Source organism: Protopterus annectens, chromosome 6.part0 (genome assembly GCF_019279795.1).
Source record: "Protopterus annectens isolate FY-2018-M chromosome 6.part0, PAN1.0, whole genome shotgun sequence".
Classification (NCBI taxonomy): domain Eukaryota; kingdom Metazoa; phylum Chordata; order Ceratodontiformes; family Protopteridae; genus Protopterus; species Protopterus annectens.
The window spans coordinates 1,335,924,690-1,335,952,189 of NC_056737.1; the positions used below are offsets into that span (position 1 = coordinate 1,335,924,690).

Consider the following 27,500-nt stretch of genomic DNA (forward strand, 5'->3'; position numbering starts at 1 on the left):
AGTGAGAGTCTGATTTGAGCTGTTGCTGTCAGATCCTGGTGGGGGGGCTTCAGGTCCAACTTTGTGGGGTCCATCCTTTCCTCAAAGGGCTTCGGCACTCAACAGTTCAGATCCAATTTGGATGGGGAGCTGGAGGTTCCTGTCTTTTCCCCTTCCGTTGCTCCACCTCCAAGGAAGGTGGGCAGGGATTGTCGTATCTAAATAAGGGCCTTCTCTTCTGTTGGAGATCTGACCTTTCAGAGCTATGACCCTCCCCGTCAGCTCCCATTGGATCAGAGACCTGAGCCTATCATCCCTGTCCAGGGTCAGCCTACTCTGAAGGGCTTCCAGGCACCCTTCCCAGAGGGAGCCCCTTCTTCAGAGACCTTTCCTGAGCCCCATACCCCTCGTAAGAAGATGTGCAACAGGAGGCACAGACTCCCCACTGGATTCCCTCACTGTGAACACAGACCTTGATAAGGGAGAAGGATCCCCCAGATCACCACCGGAGGACGTCTGCTTTGTAGACATTCTCAAAATTTTAAAGCAGAGAGGTTGGTCACCCCAAACTCAGACAAACTAGTCAGTCTTGTCTCGCCGGGTCTGGAAGAAGCTGGACACAACAGACCCAATCCCAAAACGACTGGATACGTTTTTGTGCCACCGCCCCCCACCAAGACCAATCGCACTGGATCAAGGGTATACCAGTTGATGTTGTGGCAGCAGCCACCAAGGAGAAGCTCGCTGAGCAGAGCTCATCTGCCCATTCTCTGAACAGGGCGTCCAGAGCAATGGACAGATATTGTAAGCACATCTACTCCTCGGCCTCCTTCTGACTGAGAGCTTTAAATTACTTGACACAGTCTACCCAGTTGCAGAGAGATCTGGTGAAAGAACTGACTGTCTAGCCGAGACCATGCTGACTGCAGACTTCCAAAGAGATTCACTGACTCTAGGCTCCCTGTCTAATTCTTCCATGAGGCTAATCTCCCATGCCACTGAGGGCATCTCACGAGCAGCCAGCTCAGGCATCACTATTGGGCAACATGCCTGGATGAGGCTCTGTATCTTTGCGGAACCCTTAAATGCATCCTTTAACATTCACTTTGATTGCTCCACCTTGTTTGGGCCCTCCGTTAAAGATGCCCTTACCAGCAGTGAGTAGGAAGGAAAGAGCTTATCTGTCATTGGAGTCAAGTTTTCTACCCCTTAACAGACTTTTTCAAGAAACTAACAAGGTGATAAGAAGACTTGTTCCGGAAATCCCAGGGGTCTTTCCAGGACCACCACAGAGACTCTGCCCCTAGGGCAGTTTCTGGCACTAAAACTTCGCCTTCTTCCCTGATGGAAGAGGGGGACCACAAAATCAGGGCTTCAGGGAGCCTTTCTCTGACGGGCCCTTTCAGCTCTCCTGAAGCATTGCCCGACTGCTTAACTCTGGAGGCAGTCGGGGGGGGGGGGGGGTCATTTTTTTCTGCACCCAGACACCTGGATCTCTCTAACAAAAAACAAGTGGGTGCTAAACATATCCAGAAGTTAATATATGCCCTTTTCCCTTTACCTGCCAGAGTCTTGAAAGAAACTCCTTGATGTCCCACCCAATCAGAGTGAGTATGCCGTTCTAGAGATTCGAAAACTGCTGCAAAAACAAGTCATCCAGGAGGTCCCAATCAAACAAAGAGAATTCTGAACTTACTCCTACTTTTTTTTTTAGTGCCAAAACGAACCGGGGACCTTCAGACCCATACTGGATCCAAGCAATATGAGTTTGTAAAGAAAGCGAAGTTCTGAATAGTTATGGTCCAGATAATTTTACTGCTGCCGTGGAAGGAAGATTGAATGTGCTAAGTAGACTTGCAGGACACGCAGTATCGCATCAAAATAGACAGGTGCTCCAGAAGTCTTCTGTGCTTCAGGATGGGAGCCAGTCATTACCAGTTAAGAGTTCTGCCCTTTGGTCTCACCACAGCCCCCTGGGTGTTCACCAAATGTATGGCAGTAGTCGCAGACTACCTCAGGCTAAAAGGTTTATAGATGTTTCCATATCTGGATGACTAGCTTCTAACTGCCCCAATTAGGCATCAACTTCTTCAGGCCAGGGATTACCTGTTAAAATCTTCAGTTTTCTGTGAATCACCATAAGTCTTCAGAAATTAAATCTAATCCTGGCACAGAAATTGGAATTCATTGGATTACTTCCAGACACTCAGAGTGCATTGCTATCACCTCACAAATTCTGAGGGAACATGTTCGTATTATTCTGTACTGTTTCACTCCTCCAGTGAGAATAGTATTTCATGCTCTTGGGTCTATGGCAGCAGCCATTACACTTGTCCCGTTAGTGAGTTTTTTTTATGTGAGTGGACTCTGGCTGTTCAATGGTCTATTCTCTACCAGTCCCTCTCTGCTCCTGTCAAATGGACTCGGATTTGTGAAAGCATCTTCAATGGTGGCTCCTCTCTGTTGACCTGTCAGTCAGCAGGCCTTTTCTTTTTCTTTCCCTCTCTGTCACAGTGACTGCAGACACTTCCTAGTTGGGGTGGGGGGTGGGAGTTTCCAGGGAAGGGTGGTTCAAGGCACATGGACTCAATTGGAGACCAGATTGCACATCAATGTCCTGGAGATGAGGGCAGTCCTCCTGACATTGCAAGCCTTTCAGGAGGCCTACTGCTGAGTTTTTATTTGGTGTTTGTTCATATGTCTGTAAAGAAGCTTCAAGGGGTAATTTTTTTCTAAGTAGCACAGTATATAGGAAGTTAATTAGAATCAAGGAGCTCAGTGTTTCTTAAGCAGATTTCAAGAAAAATCCAGTTAATGGAATAACTTTTACTTGGAACAAGTGATTGACGTTCCTGTGAGAATTGGAAGAGAAACAACTGAATGAATAAAGTTTGCCATTTGAGTGTCAAAGGTATTTTTTATTTTTTTCTTGGTCAAATTTGTCTTGTCCATGAAAACCGGACCACAGAGACAGAAAAGGTAATAAGTGAGTAATACTGCTTTCGCTGCCCTGTGTTTTTCCTTTGCATGTCTGTGGTGCCAATTATCCATTTTAAGGGTGAGAACCAGGAAGATGTTATGTGATCCTATCTCGCCTACATTCTGTACTAATGGGCTCGGAGCCGATCCCTCTGCTCCGACTCGGCACGCTATGCTATAGAGCGAGGCCTCTTATTGGCTGAGCTATTTCTTATCCCAGGATGCACCACCACTAATCCCCCAGATCTCGTTTGCCGCTTACAAGCTAAGACGTGGTCTCAACTTGGCTGGGCTAAGTACTATTTATCTAGACTTTTCCTGTCAGGAATTTGCTTGTTTTCCTAAAAGCTGTTTTAACAGCTATTGTTGTGATACGTGTGTGTTTTTGGAGATTTTGTTGAGAAAGTTGTTCTTTTGTTAAGGAAGGCTTCCGCTTTAGTTAGAGGGCCTTCCCTTTGCTATTCTAGCTTATTTGTGGCTAGCGCTTATTTGTGGGTCAAGTACCCGTTTTAGTTAGAGGGTCTTGACCCTCTCCTTCTGTGTTTTTTTCGTGTGTACTTGTTATTGTGTAAAAAAAACTTTATACTTTGAACTTCTAAGCTAGTTTTTCGTGTCATCTTAGATAACTGTGTTGTTCTTTAGTCATGTCCAAAGAACATAAACCCTCTGGGTTTAAAAAATGCATGAGGTGTGGTTTTAAGATGTCCATAACGGACGACCACTCGTGCGTTTACTGTTTAGGCGCCAAGCACCTACAAGAATCATGTAGCGTGTGTCACGCCTTCTCATCAAGAGTCCTCCAGGAGAGGAAAAACAAATTTAATCCTTAAGTGATTAATCAAGCCATCCTTCGAGGAGGCCTTATCTTCGTCTCCCTCTCCTTCAAAAAAGAAGAAAGCGTCAACTCCGACCAGTCAGTCGGAACCGACTGCCAAAAAACCTAGGCAGACTTCTCCATCGGCTCCACGGACTTCGGAGCCGAGGGCGGAACGGTCTGCCTCGATGCCTCCAGCCTCGACCCCTCTGGTTTCGGAGCAGAGGACTGGGGCATCGAGAGGCGGGTCACCTTCATCGGCTCCACTGATATTGGAGCCGATGAGGGTTACCGGCTCAGACTCTTCCCCTTCGGAGCCGAAGTCCTTATTGGCACCGAGGGAAATTGCCTTGAGATCTCTCTCGGAGCCGATAGTGGTAGAATCCATTCGGAGCCGGTCCCCTAGTCCTTTGGAGCCGATGGAGAAATCGGTTTGGACCCGATCGGTATCGTCCAGATCATCCAAGATGTCTGATTCGGACATCGACAGGGTGCTCCTAAGACTCTTCCAGTCTCCGGTGTTCCAATAGCTAGTCTCTGCTCCAGCCCATCCGGCTTCGGAGCCGATGATCCACCTCCCTACTATGGTTCCTCCTCCAACAGCCTCGGCATAGTTGGAGCCGGTGCTGGTGGAACCGGTGGAGGTTTTAGGGTCGGGCCCGACCCTTACTCCAACTCCGGCTCTTGGGTCGGAGTTCAGTACACGGACTTCTTCCGTCGGCCCTGGGGGGGATGCTTCGGGATTGATGTTTTCCATCCCAAGTCTCCCTCTTGGTGCATCGGCGGCGGGAGTGCCGTCTACTGTCGTGGCCACGGAGGTGGGACCCTCTCAGGATTCTGGTGGTCCCGCCTTCAGGGCTATGAGGAGTGCGTTAGCCAAATCATCTTTGGCTACCTCCACGGTCTCCCCAGCTCCTTCCCTGCATACCGAGACTGGGTCTTTGGCAGTCCCCCTGTCCTTAGACAGCAGAGCCCCGGGGCCTGAGGTTACCCCCACTGGGGTTTCCCCCCCTCCTGGAGGTCCTCCTGAAGCCTCTTCGAAGAACCCCCAGGAAAAGATCGCGGCAAGAGGAAGCACGCTGACTCCCCTGATGAGTCTCTTACATCAGACACTGATCTCGATGATGCAGAGGGGTCCCCTAAGTCGCTCCTCGGATGATGTCTCCTTTGCAGACATCCTGAAGCCCTTAAACAACGAGGCGGCTGGCAGTCCAAACCCCCTTCTGCTGATGAGTCGGTGTTCCTTAAGGCCTTCGGAGCTCAGCCCTCCGCCTCCTGGGTGTCTCCGCCTCGACGAGCTCTTGGATTTGATCTGTCGGGCTGGGAACACCCAGACTCTGTGGAACCGGTGCCTGCTTGTCCGAATAAGTTCCTCTCGGCACCCCCTGAAAAAGAGTTTCTAACCAAAGGTGTGGATGTAGATGCTTTGGTGGTGGCATCTGCTACCCAGCAAGATGTAGCAGAGGCTTTGACGTCCGTCCATCCTCCTAATAAGGAGTCTAGGAGCATGGATCAGTACAGAAAGCGCACCCTAAGTTCAGCGGCCTTTACATTAAGGTCCTTGAACTACCTTACGCACTTTACCAGATTTCAGAGGGATCTGATTAAAGAACTATCCGATACCCTCTTGGGTAACCTGCCTGAGGAGCTGGCCCAGACGGTTGGCTCTCAGCTGGCTACATTGTCGTCCATTTCAAACTCGTCCATGAGGCTGATTTCTTATGCGGCCGAAGGGGCGAGTAGAGCGGCGGGTACAGGCATTGCTCACGGAGACGAGCCTGGCTCCGCCTGTGTCATTTCATGGAGGCCTTTAAGTCTTCCTCACCGACGCCCCTTTGATGGGTCCTCCTGTTTGGACCCAAGGTAAAGGACACTGACCTGCTGCGAACAGGAGGGTAAGACTCTGACTGTCAGGGGCACGATTTTCCACTCCCTTCGGCCTTATCCCAAGGCTAAAAGAGGAGGGAAAATGTGGTTCCATAGATCTCAGAAGCCTTACCCTCTCAGCAGGAGGATCCCCTTCCAGAGGCAGGAGGGGAAATTCTTCGAAGACGCCGTCCCAGTGGCGGCAGAGGCCCTCGCGACACTGGAGACCACGAGTCCTTTCGTGGTTGTCCAGCCTTTCACAGTCCCTGTGCGATTGCCCGACTGTGCAGCTCCGAGCCAGTCGGGTCGCTTCAAGCACCTAAAAGCCTGGGAAGGTCACTCAGGACCGATGGGTGCTTCGAATTATCGCCGGAGGTTACACCATCCCTTTCTCTCATTCTCCACCTCAGTCCAAAAAAATCCCGGACCCGCCACCCAGTCAACGGGATACTGCAGCCTCAGACGTTTCAAAGCTGCTGCAAAAAGGAGTCATCCAACCGGTCCCCGCAGACCAGATCGGATTAGGGACTTGCTCAAGATTCTTTTTGGTGCCAAAAAAGACCGGGGACTTGAGGCCCATTTCTGACTGAACGGTTTAGGATGCTGAGGTCCAAAAGTCCAAGTTCCAAATGGTCACCCTACAAACCATTCTCCCATTGCTGGAGAAAGGTGTTTGGATGTGCTCCATAGATCTCAAGGACGCTTATTACCATATCATGGTACATCAAGCGTCCAGGAGACATCTACGCTTCAGCCTAGGAGGCAGTCATTTTCAGTTCCATGCTGCCCTTTGGTCTCACCACAGCCCCCAGGGTGTTCACCAAGTGCTTGGCAGTCGTGACTGCTCACCTGAGAAGTCTAGGATTCCAGGTGTTTCCGTATCTAGACGACTGGCTCCTAACTGCCACCTCCAAGCATCTACTACTGCGGAGCCTACAAGCCACTATATCACTGGGCAGTTCCCTTGGAATCGCCTTCAATTGGCCAAAGTCTGTGTTGCTGCCATCTCAATGAATAAGATTCATAGGGGTAGAGATAGACCATCTTCGGTTTGAGTCTGAGTCCATCTACCTACAGACAGAATACAAACCATACAGACTCAAGTTCGAGCCTTACTTCCCAGGTCCAAAGCCCCAGCCAGAATGGTCCTGCAGCTGTTGGGATCCATGTCCGCCACGGTTCTTCTAGTCCCCTTGGCAAGGTTGCACATGAGAATTCTTCAGTGGCTTCTTTCAGCTCAGTGGTCCTTTCAGGAACTCCCTCTCTGTCACCTCATATGGATCACGGAAACATGCAAACGGGACCTTCGCTGGTGGCTAATGCCCTCCAATTTGGATCAGGGACGACCCATTGTTCCACCTCCTCCTGCGGCCACTTTGACCACGGACGCCTCCCAGATTGGGGGGGGGGGGGGCATTCCCTGGGCAGGTCAGTCCAAGGCAAATGGCACCTGGAAGAGACCCTACTTCATATCAACATCCTAGAAATGAGGGCAGTACTTCTTTCCCTTCAAGCCCTTCACGATTATCTCCCTCTGGGCGTAATTGCCGTTCACTCAGACAACATGTCCGTTGTCTGGTACCTGAACAAACAGGGAGGGACCAGATCCTATCCTCTTAGCAGAGAGGCCATGAGAGTCTGGGAATGGGCAGTCTCGACCAAACGCTTTCTAGTGGCTACTCATATCCCGGGCAAGTCCAATGTGATAGCCGACAGACTGAGCAGAACCATCCTCTCTCCTCACGAATGGTCTCTGAAAATGACAGTTGCAAGTCAGATTTTCAGCAAATGGGGAGTTCCGTGTTGCGACCTCTTCGCGACTCCACTAAATGCGAAGTGCAAAGAATTCTTCTCCCTAACCCCGGCTCCGGGGAAGAGCCCCATGGACGCACTAGTCCATCCTTGGCCGACCGGCTTGCTTTATGCCTTCCCCCCCAGTTTCTCTCCTTCCCAAGGTGATCCAAAAGGCATCTCTCTTGGGGAGCAAAATGATCTTAGTTGCTCCTTACTGGCCTCGTCAAGTATGGTTTCCCTATCTTCGGAAATATGCTCTGGAAGGTCTATGGTTCCTGGATCAGATCCCAGACCTTTTGGTTCATCAGTCGGGACTATTCCACCAGTCCCTACACACCTTAAAATTGACGGCTTGGCTCCTCCTCTTCCGACTATAGTCCGGAGTCATGCATTGGATCCAGAGGTTGTACACATTATCTTCGGCCCATAAGTCTGCTACAAAGAAACTGTATTCTAGCAAATGGAAAAGATTTGCTATTTGGGCTCAACTCCGGGGCCTGGATCCCATCTCTATTCCCGTGGCAGAAGTACTAAAATTTTTAACTTCTCTTTTCAATCAAGGCTCTTCAGTCTCTACCATCAAGGTTCAATTGGCAGCGATTTCCAATTTTCACGAATCTATAAACCCACCTTTAATGAGCAACAGATTGTGTAAGACCTTCTTGAAAGGTGCTGCTCTGTTAAGACCTCCGATTTCTCATCCTGCTCCTCCATGGGATCTCGATGTGGTGTTACGCCTTAACTTCCTCCCCCTTTGAACCGGCAGCTACATGTGATCTAAAATTTCTATCATGGAAGACTGCTTTTCTGGTGGCAATTACTTCTGCCAGAAGAGTTTCAGAGCTTCAAGCTTTGTCTGTAAAACCCCCGTACTTGATTTTTCACAAAGACAGAGTATCTCTCAAGCCAAATCCTTCCTTTGTCCCTAAAGTTTGTTCCAGTTTCTGCTTACAACAATCGTTAGAACTTCCAGTTTTTTTTCCAAAATATTCTAACAAAGCGGAATTCATATTCCACACACTAGATGTCCACAGGCAGTTGCGTTTTTATTTAGACAGGACCAAACAAACAAGGAAAACAGATCAGTTGTTTGTATCCTTTGCAGACAATAAATTGGGCAAAGCTGTCACAAAGGTCACTATTGCCAAATGGATCAGGGACTGTATTACTCAAGCTTATTTTTATTCTAACAAAGAGCTTACCACCTCTGTCAAAGCTCATTCTACAAGGGCTATGGCTACTTCGATAGCATTTCATTCTAAGCTTGCCATTAGTGACATTTGTGCTGCGGCTACATGGTCTTCCCCGCACACTTTATTTCCCACTACAAATTGGATGTGGCGTCTAGAGGACGAGCTTCATTTGGTTCCACAGTGCTCAGGAGTGTTTTCCAATGAGCCACCCGGGATTTAGGTGCTAGGGACGCTGTCCCATCAGTACAGAATGTAGGCGAGATAGGATCACATAACATCTTTTAGTTATGTACTCGCCATAACTTTAGATGTTTGGGATCCATCTCGCCTACATTCCTAATAACCCACCCTCCTTCCCCCTTCCTTGGAGATCAGATGATATCAGAAGGTCCGAATCCTGTTTCATCTTGAAACCTCTAACAATGTTCTATAAACAAGGTGTGCATGAATGCGGACAAACAAGATCTGGGGGATTAGTGGTGGTGCATCCTGGGATAAGAAATAGCTCCGCCAATAAGAGGCCTCGCTCTATAGCATAGCGTGCCGAGTCGGCGCCGAGGGATCGAATGTAGGCGAGATGGATCCCAAACATCTAAAATTATGGTGAGTACATAACTAAAAGTTTTGGTGTGTGTGGGTGTCTTTGTGGCACTTTGAACTAGGGGTGCAGTGGCATAATGTTTAAATTCACTTCCTAAATAATGGTGCAAGGCAGAAGCAATTTGTCTTTGATTTTGATGTTTCTCCTTTGTTTGCAGTTGTGCAGTCACATTAAAGGGAGTAGTTGGAGGTGGTCAAAGTTTTCAACAAGCAAGGATTGCTTGTCTGTCATCCCCCGTGGTTTAGTGAAGTGGTTATTGACATGTATGTTAGATGACTGCTTTGCTTCAGTGTGCAGTGATCTGTCTCAAGTATTTCAGCATAGCTCCTTTAAAATCCAGTATAACATTGTTACAAGAACTTATTTGCTTGCTTAAATTCATTTGAAGTACTTCATGAGAACACAGAATTCAAGAGGATAGTAGTTCTGTTAAAATAGGTGTTCTAGGACAGACATGAAAATTTTTAGTAGAACCTGTGTAAGGAACAAGGCAGATTTTAAGATGCAAGTTACTTTAAGATATTCATATTTAGTTCTTCCAGTTCACTGAAAGCCATTTAGTGGACCAGTCGGGCCTTTTTTATTGAAAAAGTTTTAATGCATGTATGCATTTACTAACATGATTTTACTTCCCCAAAATACAGGGTTTTGGACTTTGCTGGTTCTGGCTGCTGTTGCTGGTATGTCCTGCTGCATGTTTTCGTGGACGGTGACCTATTTTGATTCATTTGAACCAGGAATGTTTCCTCCTACTCCCCTGTCTCCAGCAAGATTCAGGTAATTTATTATCATATGCATAGACAGTATTGCTGATTTTCGTATTACAATGAATAACCTGCATTATTGTGTACTGGTTAAGATTATACAAATGAAATCTGAAAAATACAGCCTCAGGAATTGCTTTTTTTGTGTTTCCCTGTCTTTTTAGCAACCCATACACATGAGTAGGAGTGCATTAGGATTAGCTGTGATACACTTTTTGTGTACCACCATATAGCATCCTTTGTTTTTCAGTATCATTCCTTCTGCTGGTCCATGTTTTTTCTTCCATAGAGATCTTGCACACTCAAAATTTGTGTGTGGTTTTTATTTTATTTATTTAACATTTGATGTTATGTGATCCTATCTCGCCTACATTCTGACTGATGGGTTCGGAGCCGATCCCTCGGCTCCGACTCGGCACGCTTATGCTATAGAGCGAGGCCTCTAATTGGCTGAGCTATCTTTATCCCAGGATGCACCACCACTTATCCCCCAGATCTCGTTTGCCGCTTACAGAGCTTGGACGTGGTCTCAACATTGGCTGGGCTAAGTACTATATTTATAGTCTTTTTTCCTGTCAGTATTTCCCTCATTTAAACCCAAAAGCTGTTTTAACGGCTATTTTTTGTGTACGAGTGTGTTTCTTGTTGTTTCATTGAGTTTTGCATATATTTTCTTGTCAGAGAAGGTTCCGTTTAAGTTAGAGGGGCCTTCCCCTGTACTAACTACTTTAGTGGTTGTGTGTGGGTCAAGTACCCATTTGAGTTAGAGGCTCTTGACCCTCCTTGTTTTCCCTTTTCTCTTTCTTACATTTCTTGTGCAAAAAAAAAAAAAAAAAAAAAAATTTAATATTTTTCGGAGTTAGTGGTTTTGTTCCTGTGTATACAAACTCTTAATCTACTGTTGTGGTCTATTTTGTACATTATGTCTAAAGAACATAAACCCTCCGGTTTAAAAAGTGCACGAGGTGTGGGTTCAAAATGTCCATAACGGATGACCACCTCGTAAGGCCTATTGTCTTGGCGCCAAACATCTGCAGGAATCGTGCAGTGTATGCCATGCTTTTCCTCCAGAGTCCTCCAGGAGAGGAAAACAAATTAATCCTCAAAGGATTAATCAAGCCTTCTTTTGAGGAGGCTTTGTCTTCCTCTCCGTCTCCTTCTAAAAAGAGGAAAGCGCCGTCTCCGACCAGTCAGTCGGATCCAACGGCTAAGAAGACTAAGCAGACTTCTCCATCGGCTCCACGGACTTCGGAGCCGAGGTTGGAACAGTCTGCCTCGATGCCTCCAGCCTCGACCCCTCTGGTTTCGGAGCCGAGGTCTGGGGCATCGAGAGGCGGGTCACCCTCATCGGCTCCACTGATATTGGAGCCGATAAGGGTCATCGGCTCAGACACTTCCCCCTCGGAGCCGAAGTCCTTATCGGCACAGAGGGAAATTTCTTTGAAGGTTTCCTCGGAGCCGATAATTGTTGAGTCCTTTTGGAGCCGGTCCCCGAGCCCTTCGGAGCCGATGGAGAAATCGGTTCGGGCCCGATCGGTATCCTCGAGATCTTCCAGGATGTCTGATTTGGACATCGACAGGGTGCTCCTTCGACTCTTCCAGTCTCCGGTGTTTCGGCTCCAGCCCATTTGGCTTCGGAGCCGATGGTCCACTCCCTTACTGTACTTCCTCCTCCAACAGCTTCGGCACCGTTGGAGCAGGTGTTGGTGGAACCAGTGGAGGTGTTAGGGTCAGGCCCGACCCTTGCTCCGACTCCGGCTCTTGGGTCGGAGTTCAGTGCACGGACTTCTTCCTTCGGCCCTGGGGGGGAGGCTTCGGGATTGATACTTTCGGTCCCAAGTCTCCCTCTTGGTGCGTCGGCGGTGGGAGTACCGTCCACTGTCGTGGCCACGGAGGGGGGACCTTCCCAGGATTCTGGTGGTCCCGCCTTCAGGGCTATGAGGAGTGCTCTAGCCAAATCTTCATTGGCTACCTCCACAGTTTCCCAGCTCCTTCCCTACATTTGGAGACTGGGTCGTTGGCAGTCCCCTGTCCGCAGACAGCGGAGCCCCTGGGCCTCAGGTTACCCCGCTGGTTTCTCCCTCCTGGAGGTCCTTCTGAAGCCTCTTCGAAGAACCTCCCAGGAAGAAAACGTGCAAGAGGAAGCACGTTGACTCCTGACGAGTCTTTGACATCTGACACCAATCTCGATGATGCAGAGGGGTCCCCAAGTCGCCCTCGGATGATGTCTCCTTTGCAGACATCCTGGAAGCCCTAAAACAACGAGGCGGCTGGCAGTCCAAACCTCCCTCTGCTGATGAGTCGGTGTTCCTGAAGGCCTCGGGCTCAGCCCTCCGCCTCCTGGGTGTCTCCGCCCTTTGAGCTCTTGGATTTGATCTGTCAAGGGCGGGGAACACCCAGACTCTGTGGAACAGTGCCCGCCGTCCAAACAAATTTCTTTTCGGCGCCCCAGATAGAGTTCCTTACAAAGGTGTGGCTGTGGATGCTATGGTGGTGGCATCTGCTACCCAGCAAGATGTAGCAGAGGCTTTACGTCCGTCCATCCTCCTAATAAGGAGTCTAGGAGCATGGATCGCACGGCAAGCGCACCCTAGTTCAGCGGCCTTTACTCTGAGGTCTTTGAACTACCTGACGACTTTACAAGATTCCAGAGGGATCTGATTAAGGAGCTATCCGATGCCCTCTTAGGTAACCTGCCTGAGGAGCTGGCCCAGACGGTTGATCTCAGCTGGCTACAATGTCGCCCATTTCAACTCTTCCATGAGGCTCATTTCTCAGAGGAAGGCGAGTAGAGCGCGGGTACAGGCATTGCTCTATTGAGACAAGCCTGACTCCGCCTGTGTCATTTCATGGAGGCCTTCAAGTCTTCATTGCCGACGCCTTTGATGGGTCCTCCTGTTTGGGCCCAAGGTGAAAGACACACTTACTTACCCGCTGTGAACAGGAGGGTAAGACTCTGACTGCCGGGGCACGATTTTCCACTCCCTTCGGCCTTATCCCAAGGCTAAAAGAGGAGGGAAGATGTGGTTCCGTAGATCTCAGAAGTCTTACCCCTCTCAGCAGGAAGGTTCCCCCTCCAGAGGCAGAGGAGGGGGAAATTCATCAGGAAGACGCCGTCCCAGAGGCGGCAGAGGCCCCCGCAACACTGGAGACCGCGAGTCCTTTCGTGGCTCTTCAGCTTTTCATAGTCCCTGAGGGATTGCCCGACTGTGCTGCTCCAGAGCCAGTCGGGGGTCGTTTTTCGAAGCACCTGAAGGCCTGGGAAGGGATCACTCAAGACCGATGGGTGCTTTGAATTATCGCCGGAGGTTACTCTATCCCATTCTGCTGTCCCCCCCCCCCCCTCAGTCCAAAAGAATCCCGGACCCGCCACCCAGTCAACGGGATACCGCAGCCTTAGAAATTTCAAAGCTGCTGCAAAGGAGTCATCCAACCGGTCCCCGCAGACCAGATCGGATTAGGGACTTACTCAAGATTCTTTTTGGTGCCAAAAAAGACCGGGGACTTGAGGCCCATTTTGGACCTAAGCAACCTAAACCGTTAAGTTCCGAATGGTCACTTTACAAACCATTCTCCCATTGTTGGAGAAAGGTGTTTGGATGTGTTCCATAGACCTCAAGGACGCCAGATACCATATCAAAATACATCAAACGTCCAGGAGACACTTGCACTTCAGCCTAGGAGGCAGTCATTTTCAGTTCCGTGCGCTGCCCTTTGGTCTCACCACAGCCCCCAGGGTGTTCGCCAAATGCTTGGCAGTAGTGACTGCTCACTTGAGGAGTCTAGGATTCCAGGTGTTTCCGTACCTAGACGACTGGCTTCTAACTGCCACCTCCAAGCATCTACTTCACGGAGCCTGCAAGCCACAACATCACTGGGCTATTCCCTCGGAATCACCTTCAATTGGCCAAAGTCTGTGTTACGGCCATCTCAAAGAATAAGATTCATAGGGGTAGAGATAGATTCAAACCAGATGCGGGTCTATCTACCTGCAGACAGAATTCAGACCATACAAAATCAGGTTCGAGCCTTACTCCCCAGGTCCAAAGCCCCAGCCAGAATGGTCCTGCAGCTATTGGGATCGATGTCTGCCACAGTTCTGCTAGTTCCCTTGGCAAGGTTACACATGAGAATCCTCCAGTGGCTTCTTTCAACTCAGTGGTCCTTTCAGGAACTCCCTCTCAATCATCTAATATGGATCACAGAATCTTGCAGACGGGACCTTCGCTGGTGGCTAGTGTCCTCCAATTTGGATCAGGGACGACCCTTTGTTCTTCCTCCTCCGGCGGCCACTTTGACCACGGACGCCTCCCAGGCGGGGTGGGGGGCATTCCCTGGGCAGGTCAGTCCAGGGCAAATGGCACCCGGAAGAGACCCCTCTCCACATCAACATCCTAGAAATGAGGGCAGTACTCCTGTCCCTTCAAGCCCTTCACGATTACCTCCCTTAGGGCGTAATTGCTGTTCACTCAGACAACATGTCAGTTGTCTGGTACCTGAACAAACAGGGAGGGACCAGATCCTATCCTCTTTGCAGAGAAGCGATGAGAGTCTGGGAATGGGCAGTCTCGACCAAACGCTTCCTAGTGGCTACTCACATACCGGGCAAATCCAATGTCATAGCCGACAGGTTGAGCAGAACCATCCTCTCTCCTCAAGAATGGTCTCTGAATATGACTATTACAAGACAGATTTTCAGCGAATGGGGAGTTCCGTGCTGCGACCTCTTCGCGACTCCTCTGAATGCGAAGTGCAAAGAATTTTTCTCCCTAACCCCAGCTCCGGGGAAGAGCCCTATGGACGCGTTAGTCCATCCTTGGCCCACCGGCCTGCTTTATGCCTTCCCTCCAGTTCCTCTCCTACCCAGGGTAATTCAAAAGACATCTCTTAGGGAGCAAGATGATCTTAATTGCTCCTTACTGGCCTCGTCAAGTCTGGTTTCCCTATCTTCGGAAACATGCTCTGGAAGGTCCATGGTTCCTGGACCAGGTCCCAGACCTACTGATTCATCAGTCGGGACTACTACACCAGTCCTACACACATTAAAATTGACGGCCTGGCTCCTCCTCTTCCGACCATAGTCAGGAGACATGCACTGGACCCAGATGTGGTGCACATATTGTCGTCAGCCCACAAGTCTGCTACGAAGAAACTGTATTCTAGCAAATGGAAAAGGTTTGCTATCTGGGCTCAACTCCGGGCCTGGACCCCATTTCTACTCCTGGCAGAAGTACTCAAATTCCTGACCTCTCTTTTCAACCAAGTCTCTTCTGTTTCTACCATCAAAGTACAATTGGCAGCGATTTTCTAATTTTCATGAATCCATAGACCCACCTTTAATGAGCAACAGGTTATGTAAGACCTTCTTGAAAGGTGCTGCTCTATTAAGACCTCCGATTTCTCATCCTGCACCTCCATGGGATCTCGATATAGTATTACGTGCCTTGACTTTTCCCCTTTGAACCGGCAGCTACCTGTGATCTAAAGTTTCTATCATGGAAGACAGCCTTTCTAGTGGCAATTACTTCAGCCAGAAGGGTTTCAGAACTTCAAGCTTTGTCAGTGAAACCCCGCACTTGGTTTTTCATACAGACAGGGTATCCCTCAGACCAAATCCTTCTTTTGTTCCTAAAGTCTGTTCTACTTTATGCTTGCAACAGTCGTTAGAGCTCCCAGTTTTTCCCAAAATACTCCAATAAAGCGGAGTTTATTTTCCACACACTAGATGTCCACAGGCAGTTACGTTTTATTTGGATAGGACCAAACAATCAAGGAAGACAGATCAGTTGTTTGTGTCCTTTGCAGAAAACAAATTGGGCAACGCGTCACAAAGGTCACTATTGCCAAATGGATCAGGGACTGTATTACTCAAGCTTATATTTATTCTAACAAAGAGCTTTCCACCTCTGTCAAGGCTCATTCTACAAGGGCTATGGCTACTTCGGTAGCATTTCATTCTAAGCTTGCTATTGGTGACATTTGTGCTGCGGCTACATGGTCTTCCCCGCACACCTGCATTTCTCACTACAAATTAGATGTGGCATCTAGAGGACGAGCTTCATTTGGTTCCACAGTGCTCAGGAGTGTTTTCCAATGAGCCACCCGGGATTTGGGTGCTAGGGACGCTGTCCCATCAGTCAGAATGTAGGCGAGATAGGATCACATAACATTTTTTAGTTATGTACTCACCATAACTTCAGATGTTTGGGATCCATCTCGCCTACATTCCTAATAACCCACCCTCCTTCCCCCTTCCTTGGAGATCAGAGGATATCAGAAGGTCCGAATCCTGTTTCATCTTGAAACATCTAACAATGTTATATAAACAAGCTGCGCATGAATGCGGGCAAACAAGATCTGGGGGATTAGTGGTGGTGCATCCTGGGATAAAGATAGCTCAGCCAATTGGAGGCCTCGCTCTATAGCATAAGCGTGCCGAGTCGGAGCCGAGGGATCGGCTCCGAACCCATCAGTCAGAATGTAGGCGAGATGGATCCCAAACATCTGAAGTTATGGTGAGTACATAACTAAAAGTTTACCAGGATAGTCCGACTGCACAAGTGTCCGTTTTCAGCGGAGTCCTGGGGAGAAAATCTCCGTACGTTTACAGAGAAGAAAAATTTACAAGAGACATTACAGAGTAGTAGCATACAGATGGTAGACTTTACAGCTGTTAGTATACAATAAGAGGATATTCCCTCTTTTGGTTAAAAATACAAGTGTACAGAATATACAATGAGAGTAGATAAGAACCTGGTAGATTGTTGCAAGATATTTCGCAATTGAATACGAGTATATAAATGTTTGAATTTGAGTAGGACAGTGGTGGTGCTGTGGGATGGGCGAAATCCATGTTTGGTTGAGTAGAGAAGTTGTTGGTGAGGAGATGGGTGAGGAGCTTGTGATGAATACACCTTTCTAGGATCTTAGAGGGGTGAGAGAATTGCAGTTGGTCAATAGTTGGAAAGGTCTAGGGAGGGGGCCACCTTTGTGGAGAGGTGTGGTATGGTTGAGTAGAGAAGTTGTTGGTGAGGAGATAGGTGAGGAGCTTGTGATGAATACACCTTTCTAGGATCTTAGAGGGGTGAGAGAATTGCAGTTTGTCAATAGTTGGAAAGGTCTAGGGAGGGGGCCACCTTTGTGGAGAGGTGTGGTATATATGAGGTTTTCCACAGGACTGGGAACTATGCGTTTGGTGATAGATCCATTTATTAGAAGTGAAATGGAATAGGCATTAGCTGTGGATGCAATTTGGAGGTATTCGGCAGAAAGGTCATCTGTTGCAAGGGTAGTTGGTTTGTCTGGCTAGGAGTTTTTGGATAGTAGAGGTAGGAACAGACTTGAGTGTGAAAGGTATGGTATTGATTTGCGCCTGAGGTGGTGATGGGGTGCTGGAGGAAGTGATGTTTGAGTTGAGTACTGAGTAAGTGAAATAGTTATCAAAGCTGGAGGCTATGTCCAGGTCCTGTACCTGTTATATTGGGTGTGGAAATGGTACTACTTCCAACTATTGACTAGGATGTTATTTATTGTTACCCAGAATTTTTGCAGTTTGGTACTGTATTGGTTTTGTTGAGTGATACAGTAATTTTGTTTATCGAGCTTAACTTGCTTTTTTGCTTTATTTCGGAGCTTGTGAATGGTTTGCCTAACTGCATGTGATCTGGTGTGGTGCCAGGTTTTCCAGGTTTTATCCCTGGCTCTAAGTAGGGGTTTTGTGGTTTTCTGGAGCCAAGGAGTGGGGTTGATACATATCTTGATAGTTTTTAAGGGGGCTAGTTGGTTGAGGATATTTAGGAATGTGGAGTTGGAAGTAATCAACTGCTTTGTCTAATGAAAGGATTGTGATGGGAGACCAGTTGCAATGTTGCAAGGCTCTTATGAAGTGGTCTCTAGGAAAATTTTTGTTAGAGCGGGTTTGTAGAAGGGAGGGAGGAGTTAATTATTTTAAGTTTTTTGCCCAAGGATAAAAGTGGGGCTGTGGTCGCTCAGAGTTTGGTAGGGTGTCACATTGATGGGCAGTATTTGGTTAATTTGTGAGGATCCAGTGAAGTATAGATTCTCTTTTTGTGGCATTAATGCGTGTGGGAGTATCTACAAGTTGGGTGAAGTTACATAGGTTAATGTGGTGAGTGGGGGTGGAAGAATGGATAGAGTTCCAGTCAATGTTTACATCACCTAGCATGATAGTTTCTTGAAGGGAAGGAGTATGAGGCCCAGTGAAGTATGGATTTTAAGGTGGTTAGGTTGTCACCTGGGGGTATATAGATACCCAGTAGAATTGGTTGCTTGTGTTGGATAAGGGAGAGCTTTGCAAATAGTCTCTGCATTGTTGAAGTTGGGGGAATCATTTTGGAGGAGTTGGAGTTGTAGGTTGGTTCTGTGAAAAAGAGAAGCCTCTGCCTCTTTTTTTTTTTTTTTTTTTTTTGAAGCCTGTCTGCCTTGAGAATGTTGTACCCATGTGGGGTGATGGAATTATCTGTAATATGTGGTTTAAGCCATGTCTCTGTGATGAGAATAATATCAGGGTTATATAAGGAGATGGCAGCTTGAAGATCTTCTATTTTATTCATGATACCACGGGTATTCATGTTTAGTATCAGTAAGTAGGTGGATTTGTGCTTGGCTGGATAATGATGGGTGCATGGCTTATTAGCAGAGGTTGCTGGCCCGGGGTTGGGGTGAATGTCTCCTCCTAGTAGTAGCTAGGTAGTTATACAGGTGATAGTTAGGTATTGGATGATTAGGTAGTGAAATTGTAGACTTGGTTGCTTTTTAGGTGGATAGAAGTGGTACATGGGAGGGGCATGGTATATGGGGGTTGGGTGTATATGGCGGGGTATATGCTTGCATTAGTGGGGGTTGATGTGGGTTAAGGTGGGAGATTTGGGGGTGGATACAGTGAGTGATTGTGAAGAGGTAAGAGATGCTGATGGTGGCTATGGAGAGGCAGGTGAATAGGGAGGTTAATCCCAGGAGAGTTTAGTGGAGATGAGACTGGGGGTAATGAGACCTAGTGGGAGTGAGGTAGTGCAGTTACAGGAGGTGTTTATATTTGGTGAGGGTGTGAGTTGTGCAAGTAGGAGATATGGGTGTGGATATTAAACTGGCAGGTGGGCTGGAAGTGGGAAGTTGAAGGGTGTGTGTAGATGGTGCTGATGGATGAAAGGAGGGTCTTGGCAAAGGAGGTTACCTATAAATTCAGAGTATGTAGGGGTGGGTGGAAATTGGGGGTCGGGGAGTGGAGTGAGCCCATAGGGTGAACGGAGCGGAATGAGCCAATCAAGGTATGTGCAATTCAGAAATAGTTCAGTTGCTTAGAAGTCACATCTATGTTAGTCTTTCTTTTGTTACTAATGCTTTAGGAGTGAAAGTCCTTTTTAATTTTACCAGTTGGCTGCCTTAAGAAATACCTTGTCTGAGGGCTGTGCGAGAGTGAGTTAACTATTGAGTCAGAGCCAGACTGGGAAGGTAGTGAGGATATATCACATACCAAAAAAAAGGATGGATAAATGTTTCTTTAGAGACTGGAAGGGCTAGAATTGCAGTTCAAAGGGAGTGTTTTTATAGACTTGGAAGGGTGGAAATCGGAATAGTTCTACATGGGGGGGGTGCTGAAATCCCTGCTGCTGGCTCATGTATTTATGTTCAGTACATTAAGGATTACAGTAAAAAATGCAATCTACTAATGCGTTTTATATTATAATGAGACATACACATAGGTTCTGCAAGGTTCTTCAATTCAGTTGGATGTCCCACTGGCTTTACTTATGCTAGTGGTATTGCCACAGGACAGGTGCTGCGAATTCTATAACACAGCTGGCTTGGGGCTGAGAAAAAATGAAAGTAAAAGATGGTAGGGAACAGTGAGCAGTTGTAAAGTTCTACAGCGTGTGTGTCCAACCTGCAGCCCGCGGGCAGCATGCGGCCCTCAGAGCTCTTCCATGCGGCCCGCGACCCATTAAGTACCCCTTAAAGTAGAAATTAAACTTTTTTTTTTCGTCGCCCTTTACGCTTATGCACATGCGCCACATTACTTGTTTCACTTTTTTATGCCAGCGTCTTTCCACTGGTATGCATGTGCCAAAGCGCTTTTTGCGTCATGATATATTCATGATCGACAGGTGAAGGAAGAGCATTGTGATCGTGGCGAAGAAAGAACTGAGAGCGAGGGGATTGTAATATTTATTTTATTTATATACACTGACTACACTACACATCTCCTGCAGTAACAGGTACGTCGTTAGATTAGACTTACTGTTAACTAGTAACTGTAAGGCACAACACTGCTCTAATCTACAAGGATGCCTAGACCTGTTTCAAGGAAGGATCAAATGTTTCTGAAAATGTTATGTACCTACAAACTTGTGTTAATTTTATATGGAGTCAGGATAATGTGGAAGGATACCAATCAAGAAATGTGTATTTTACTAAATAACAGAAGCACAAGAACAATAAATAATCAAGATTTGCTTTGGTGTGTGTGTGTGTGTGTGTGTGTGTGTGTGTGTGTGTGTGTGTGTGTGTGTGTGTGTGTGTGTGTGTGTGTGTGTGAGGGAAGTTCAGAGTCCTCTTACGAGCTTTAAAATAAACCAAGCACCTACCACCCTGCTTATAAATGTCTACTTTGCAGCAATGAAGCATGAATGGTAAAGCTCAATAAAAGTACATACATTTTGAATGCTATTCTACTGTGTGCTTTTTTTCTTTTAAAGTCCTTCAGAATACTGCTGTGTTCCTGAGTGAACCACTCAAGTACATTGCTGTTTCCTGTAGATAGGGTTGGATACTCACATTTACAGTTATCACAATTACTTCTGAGAAAAATATATTTACAACACATGCCAAATACGGAGAAACTGCCAACAATGTTTGTGCAACATTAAAAGTAAATATAATGGCATGCAGTGCTAGAAAGATAGAAAAAAAGCAAGTACTGGCTGCAGGTACTGTGTTTGGCACAATTATTTAATCTGCAATACAACCTCAGCGTCTTCAGCTTGTGTTTTAAGGACTGCAATATGTAAGAATTACTGGTATGAAGTGTGTGTGTGTGTGTGTGTGTGTGTGTGTGTGTGTGTGTGTGTGTGTGTGTGTGTGTGTGTGTGTGTGTGTGTGTGTGTATTGCAGTGCTAAATGTTACAAAGCTGTTGCATATAGCAGAGTATCACCAGCATCATTTGATTTTTCCAGGCGTTCCTTTATTAATGTTGCAAATGTATTTATTATAATTATAGCAATAAGCAGACTTCTACGGTGGTGATGTTACAAACTCTGTTCATAAACACTGTGTTGTCAGTGAAATCATGACTATTAGTCTGCTATGTGACTGGATGAGTGAATGGTCACTATTCTAACTACACACCCTTTATGTCTCTGAGCAAGTTTCGAAGAAACTAATGAGATATGTTGTTGTATGTGAACTCGTATTATTATAACATTAGTTAAATATAAAGCTGCTATGTGACTGACAATAGAAAGTGTATTATGGGACTGCCTAGTTAAGTAACTTAGAGTTTGTGTCCTATCACATAGTTTGGGGTCTTTTGCTCTTCATTGAGAGACCTTTTTTTTTTTTTTGCTCTTCAGTTTACGTAAGAGACCCGTTTGCAATGATAAATTTTACATGCGGCCCCAAGACCATTTCTGTTGACTCAATGCGGCCCTTGCAACTGAAAAGGTTGGACACCCCTGTTCTACAGCTTTAACACACTCAAAATTAAAAATACAGTTTAGAGACCAGTAGACAATTGCGAAATATCAAGAACAATTTTTCATTCAAAAAAGTGGAGTTGCCATGGGGTCCACTTGCTCCCCCATTTTTGCTAACATCATAATGTTAATGTGGGAGAGTTTTTCTTAAACTCCCCTTTTTATAATAAATGGTATTTTTATTTGCGTTTTATAGACTATTTGTTTTTTGTTTGGAATGGTGATATTGATGACTTACTAGATTTCATATCCTACATTAACTGGACTACTGAATTTGTGCGTTTTACCTACATTTATAGAACAGATAAAGTTAATTATTTAGATGTTACAGTCAGGAAGAACAAGGAATTAGGTGGTTTTGTCAGCCACCTTTATAGAAAACCCACCTATTGTAACCATTTGTTACATTATGAGAGTTGTCATCCAGAACATGTTAAATGAGGAGTCATAAAAGGTCAATATGTTAGGATTTCACGGATGGTTAGTTTGGATGTTGACTACCACTTAGTGTGATACTTTAAGTGACATGTTCCTGGCTAGAGGGTATCCTGCTGCTTTAATTGACCAGGTACATGAAGTTCAACAACTTCGACAGAATGATGGGTTTAAACCACTACTTTGAAGATAGTGAACACAACCCTATAGTGGAACAACTCAGAGCAAGCATAGATAATATTAAATACGCTTGTTCATTTTTTTACAACACTTTCCCTTGATTATCAGTACATTTATGATATGTTGAAGAAAAACTGGCATGTGTTTCATGGACAAGGTAACATCTTGGATAAACTGGGATCTGAAGTAGGAGATACATTTGTCTGCAACCTGTGGGTTATGGATCCGATATCGGATCCGAACCGGCATGGTTTACCAGCTATGGATCCAAGCTCTCGGCTCCTCCCCTAACCCATAATGCCCTGCTCTACCCTCATGACCCCAGATCTCGTTTGCCGCGCATGGTGACCGGATTGCTTCTCAAGCTAAGTGCTAATTTTAGTGTTGAATTTTCAAAATTTAATAGATTTTTTTTGGGTTTTTGTGTGAAAGTGTAGGTTCTCCTTTGACATATTTACTTTTTAGAGTTAATCTAAAGTTATATCCCTCCCTCGCTGTTGGCGTAGTGTGTGTGTGTGTGTTGGGCCTGTGAGTGTATTTGTGTGTTTTAGTTACTTTAGTTTTAGTAACTCCTGTGATAGTTTGGGATGGCAGAGCAACCCAAATCTATCTTTTCTAATGCTCGAGTGTGGCCATAAGCTTTCCCAGCTGATGGCCAGACTCGGTGTTAGATGCCTGGGGGTTGAACACCTCACATCTGGTTGTACCATTTGTGCAGGGTTCAACCCCAGGGCATTGAAGGAGCGGAGGTCCAAGCTTGTTTTGGCGGGCCTTTACCGCCGACTCGGCTCTGACCTCCGCTCCTTCAGGAGTAACCGTACCTACGGTTATTCCTTCTGTGCACCCTCCTCCTCCTGGGACTCAACCTCCCGCTTCTGGTTCGGAGGAGAGGGATGCTAAGAAAAGGACTGGAGGGAGAAGCACCATAAGCGGGCCGAGACCTCTGTTCGCCCCGCCAGCCAAGCGGCTTCTCCCGGCTCTATTGTCGGCTCGGTCTCCTCCTTCTCGGCCCGGTCTCCAGTGTGTTTTCACCGGACCTGAGGAGGAGGAGACCCGATCTCCATCGAGGCTATCGAGGAGGCACTCCAGGCCTACCTCGGTAGCCTCGCCGAGATCTACGATAGCCTTTCGATGCTGATCTGAACCGGATGATGAGAAGGTTCATCCAGGCCCAGATGCAGATGTGAGTGCTCTTGCCTCCCTGGGGAGTTCAACACCCTTTTCAAACCGATTGCTCCTTCTCCGACCCGCTATCCGGCTTGGAGCAGCTGGAGCCGAGCAGCCGAGCGGGTGGGTCGGCGCCGATAGTACTTTGTACCGGATCCGACCCTGCCCTCGAGTGCATCGGATCCGACCTCGGAGCCTGGATCCGAGCCTCGGATCCAGGGGATCAGTGCTCCTTCGGCGCCGCCTGTGTCGGAGCGCACTGTCCCTTCGGATCCGGCGCGGCTCCGATCCACTCTTCGGATCCGAGGGGGAGCCGATTGTCGGATCCTTTGGTCGAGGTCGGCTCTCCTTCAGCGTTTGATGTAGTGGAGAGGGCCCTGTTGAGGGTCTCCAGTCCCCCGGCACTTGTTTCGGCTCCGTCCCGCGCTCCCTCTGCACTGGGCCAGGCTTCCACCATCCGGCCCTTGGGACAGCCCGCTTCTGTGCCCCAAGCTGCTCCAATGGAACAGATTGCTGCTTGCGAGGAGTCCTCTGACAGCCCCCCAGAGGATGTTCCTCGCAAGCATACGTGCAAAAGGAGGCACATTGACTCCCGAGTCTCTCACGGAAGACACTGACTTGGAGGAAGGGAAGGCTCTCACGGTCACCCCCGAGGATGTCTCATTTGGGGACCTCATGGAAATGCTGATAAGGGGGTGGTCTGCCCCAAGTCTTCCTCGGACGAGTCCGTGTTCTTGGAGGCATTTGAAGCGGGCCCGTCTACCTCTTGGGTGTCCCTCCTGCCGACCCCTGGTGGACCTCATTACCACCGGGCGTGGAAGGAACCGGACACCGTGGAGCCAATTCCTAAGAGGCCCGATAGGATCCTCAGCCCACCGTCCGACCGCCCATTGGAGTAAGGGGCCTCCGGTAGATGCCATGTTGACGATGGCGGCCACCAAGAGGGAACTTGCTCAGGAGAGTCCCTCAGTCCATCCCCCGAGCAAGGAGTCTCTGATGATGGACCGCTTGGGGAAGCGGATGTTTAGTTCAGCGACCTTCTCGGTAAGGGCGCTGAACTACCTGGCACGTCATTAGGATGCAGCGAGATCTCATTAAAGAATACGCTGCATCTCCCCCAGAGTCCATGTCGGAGGAGGACAGGGTGCTGCACTCCACCCGCATGGCCACTCTTAGATCAGTTACTAATACCTCTATGCGGCTACTCTCCCACGCTACGGAAGGCGCCGCTAGAGTCGCAGGGGCAGGCCTAGTCACTAGACGCCAGGCCTGGCTCCGTCACTGCGATTTTTCTGAGCCCTTCAAAGCGCCGCTTGAACGCCTTTGATGGTTCTGCCCTCTTTGGCAAAACCGTTGCGAAACCTTGACCCAGAGCGAGAAGGACGGAAGACGCTGTCTGCCGTCGAATCCGCTTCTTGCACCCCAGAGGCCCTACTCTAGGAACCAAAAGGGTCAGAAGAAGATGTGGTTCCGGAAGTCGCAGCAGTCCCAGCCTGCTCCGGACAACCAGTCCTTCTGTGGTAGAGGAGGACAGGGAGGACGCCGCCCTAGAGGCAGAGGGGCTCCCAGAAACTTCGGGTCCAGAGAACCTTTCTCTGAACGGCCCGCGCAGCAACCCTGAGGGGTTGCCCGCTGCTCCACTCTGGAGGCAGTCAGGGACGTTCGTGCACCTAGAGGCATGGGAGTCCATAACATCAGACCGCTGGGTCCTCCAAATCATATCCAGAGGATACCGCATCCCTTTTCTTCACTTTCCAAAGTTGAAGTCCCTCCCAGACGTTCCACCCGGTCAACGGGAGGCCGCTTTGGCAGAAATTGGCCATCTGCTAAAGAAAAGAGCCATCCAGCCTGTCCCGCCAGACCAGATCGGATCAGGGTTCTACTCCAGGTTCATTTTAGAGCCAAAAAAGACGGGGAACTAAGACCAATTCTAGACCTTTCTCTGTTGAATCTGGCAGTCCCCAAGGAAAAATTCAATGGTCACTCTGCAATCTATTCTCCCCCTTCTGGGAGAAAATCACTGGATGTGCTCTATAGACCTCAAAGATGCGTACTACCACATCCTGATGGACAGGCGCCCAGGGGTTCCTCCGCTTCCGGCTGGGAGCCAGTCACTACCAGTTCCGGGTCCTTCCCTTTGGTCTCACCACAGCCCCCAGGGTGTTCACCAAAGTATTAGCAGTGGTAGCGGCCCACCTGAGGCTTCAGGGGTGCAGGTCTTTCCCTACCTGGACGACTGGCTTCTTACCGCCCCAACAAGGCATCTACTATTATTGGCGCGAGACTCCTTCCTCCATCTTGCTCCCTTTCTGGGCATTACAATAAATACAAAGAAATCCAACCTGGCGCCCACACAGCTCTTAGATTTTATAGGGGCCAGGCTAGACACAAGGAGTTTACGAGCCTTCCTCACTGTGGACAGAGTTCAAAATCTGCAGCTCCAGGTGAGGGCCATTCTCCACTCAAGTTCTGTTCCGGCGGAGTTGGTCCTGAGGGCTCTAGGGTCCATGGCGTCTGCTATAGCACTTCTTCCTCTTGCCAAGCTCAATATGCGCGTCCTCCAGTGGACTCTTAGTACAGTGGTCATACCTTGCTCTCCCTATGCATCATCCCATTGCGATCAGCAAGGCTTGCAAGCGGTCCCTCCTGTGGTGGCTTCATTCTCCAGATCTCCACGGAGGCCACCCATTTTGTGCTTCTCCCCCCCTCACCACGGTGACCACGGACGCCTCCCGCTTCGGGTGGGGGGGGGCATTTTGCGGGCCGGACCGTCCAAGGCACGTGGAACGATACAGAGACCTTACTGCATATCAACGTTCTAGAGATGAGAGCAGTGATGTTAGCGTTGCTAGCACTTCAGGACTTTCTTCCCTTGGGAACAATTGCGATTCAATCGGACAACATGTCTGTGGTCTGGTACATCAACAAGCAAGGGGGAACAAGGTCTTACCCCCTTTGTCGAGAAGCCATGAGAGTTTGGGAATGGGCAATCTCCACCAACCGCTTTCTAATAGCAATGCACATTCCGGGTCGGTCCAACATCCTGGCGGACAAGCTCAGTCGCACCATTCTGACCCCTTACGAGTGGTCTCTCAATTTTCAAGTAGCGGAACGCATATTCGCACGGTGGGGAACTCCTTCATGCGATCTTTTTGCCTCTCCCTCAAACACCAAGTGCGACAGTTTTTTCGCTCTGATACCCCCTCCAGGAGGTTCTCAAAGAGACGCTCTGGTGCATGCTTGGCCACCCGGTCTTCTTTACGCTTATCCACCCTTGCCTCTGATGCTCCAAGTTCTTTAGAAAGCCTCTCGGGTGGGTTGCAGAATGATTCTCATTGCTCCGTTTTGGCCTCGACAGATCTGGTTCCCCTTTCTAAGGTCTCACTCGGTGAATCCTCCTTGGATTCTAGATCCCATTCCGGATCTGATATCCCATCCATCCTGCATACCTCCTCCAAACCTGGACAACCTGAAGCTGACCGCTTGGCTGCTCCAGTTCCACTCTTGATCAGGACTCCCGGTATTTCGTCACCTGTTAAGGCAATACTGGTGGCAGCTCATAAACCATCCACTAGGAAAGTATACCGCAGCAAGTGGAAACGGTTTTCTTTGTGGGCGGAGCGGCAAGGCCCGAATCCCTTCACGGTTCCTCTCCCCTTAGTGCTTGACTTTCTAACCACTCTTTTTAACGATGGTGCCAGCAGTTCCACGATCAAAGTACAACTGGCGGCAATTTCTCATTATCACATTGGCCATGACTCTAATCCTCTCATGTCAGCCAAGTTGTGTAAAATTTTCCTTAAAGGTACTTTTCTTCTCAGGCCCCCTGTAAAACAAGCGGTTCCTCCTTGGGACCTTTCTTTGGTTCTCCAGGCCTTGACCGCCCCCCCTTTCGAACCAGCAGCTACGGTGGATCTCAAATTCTTGTCTTTCAAGACAGCCTTTTTGGTAGCCATTACATCGGCCAAGAGAGTTTCAGAGCTTCAAGCATTATCAGCTAAACCTCCTTATTTGGT

The 27,500-nt window shown here is 48.1% G+C and overlaps 1 protein-coding gene across 3 annotated transcripts in view; it reads left to right on the top strand.

The window, feature by feature from the left end:
- ARL6IP6 (ADP ribosylation factor like GTPase 6 interacting protein 6) overlaps positions 1–27,500 on the top strand; it is a 313,141-nt gene that overhangs the window by 40,897 nt on the left and 244,744 nt on the right. For all 3 annotated transcript variants that reach the window (XM_044074907.1, XM_044074909.1, XM_044074908.1), the window contains one exon: positions 9,871–10,003. In XM_044074907.1, the coding sequence (XP_043930842.1) occupies positions 9,871–10,003 (133 nt within the window). The remainder of the gene's footprint in view (positions 1–9,870; positions 10,004–27,500) is intronic.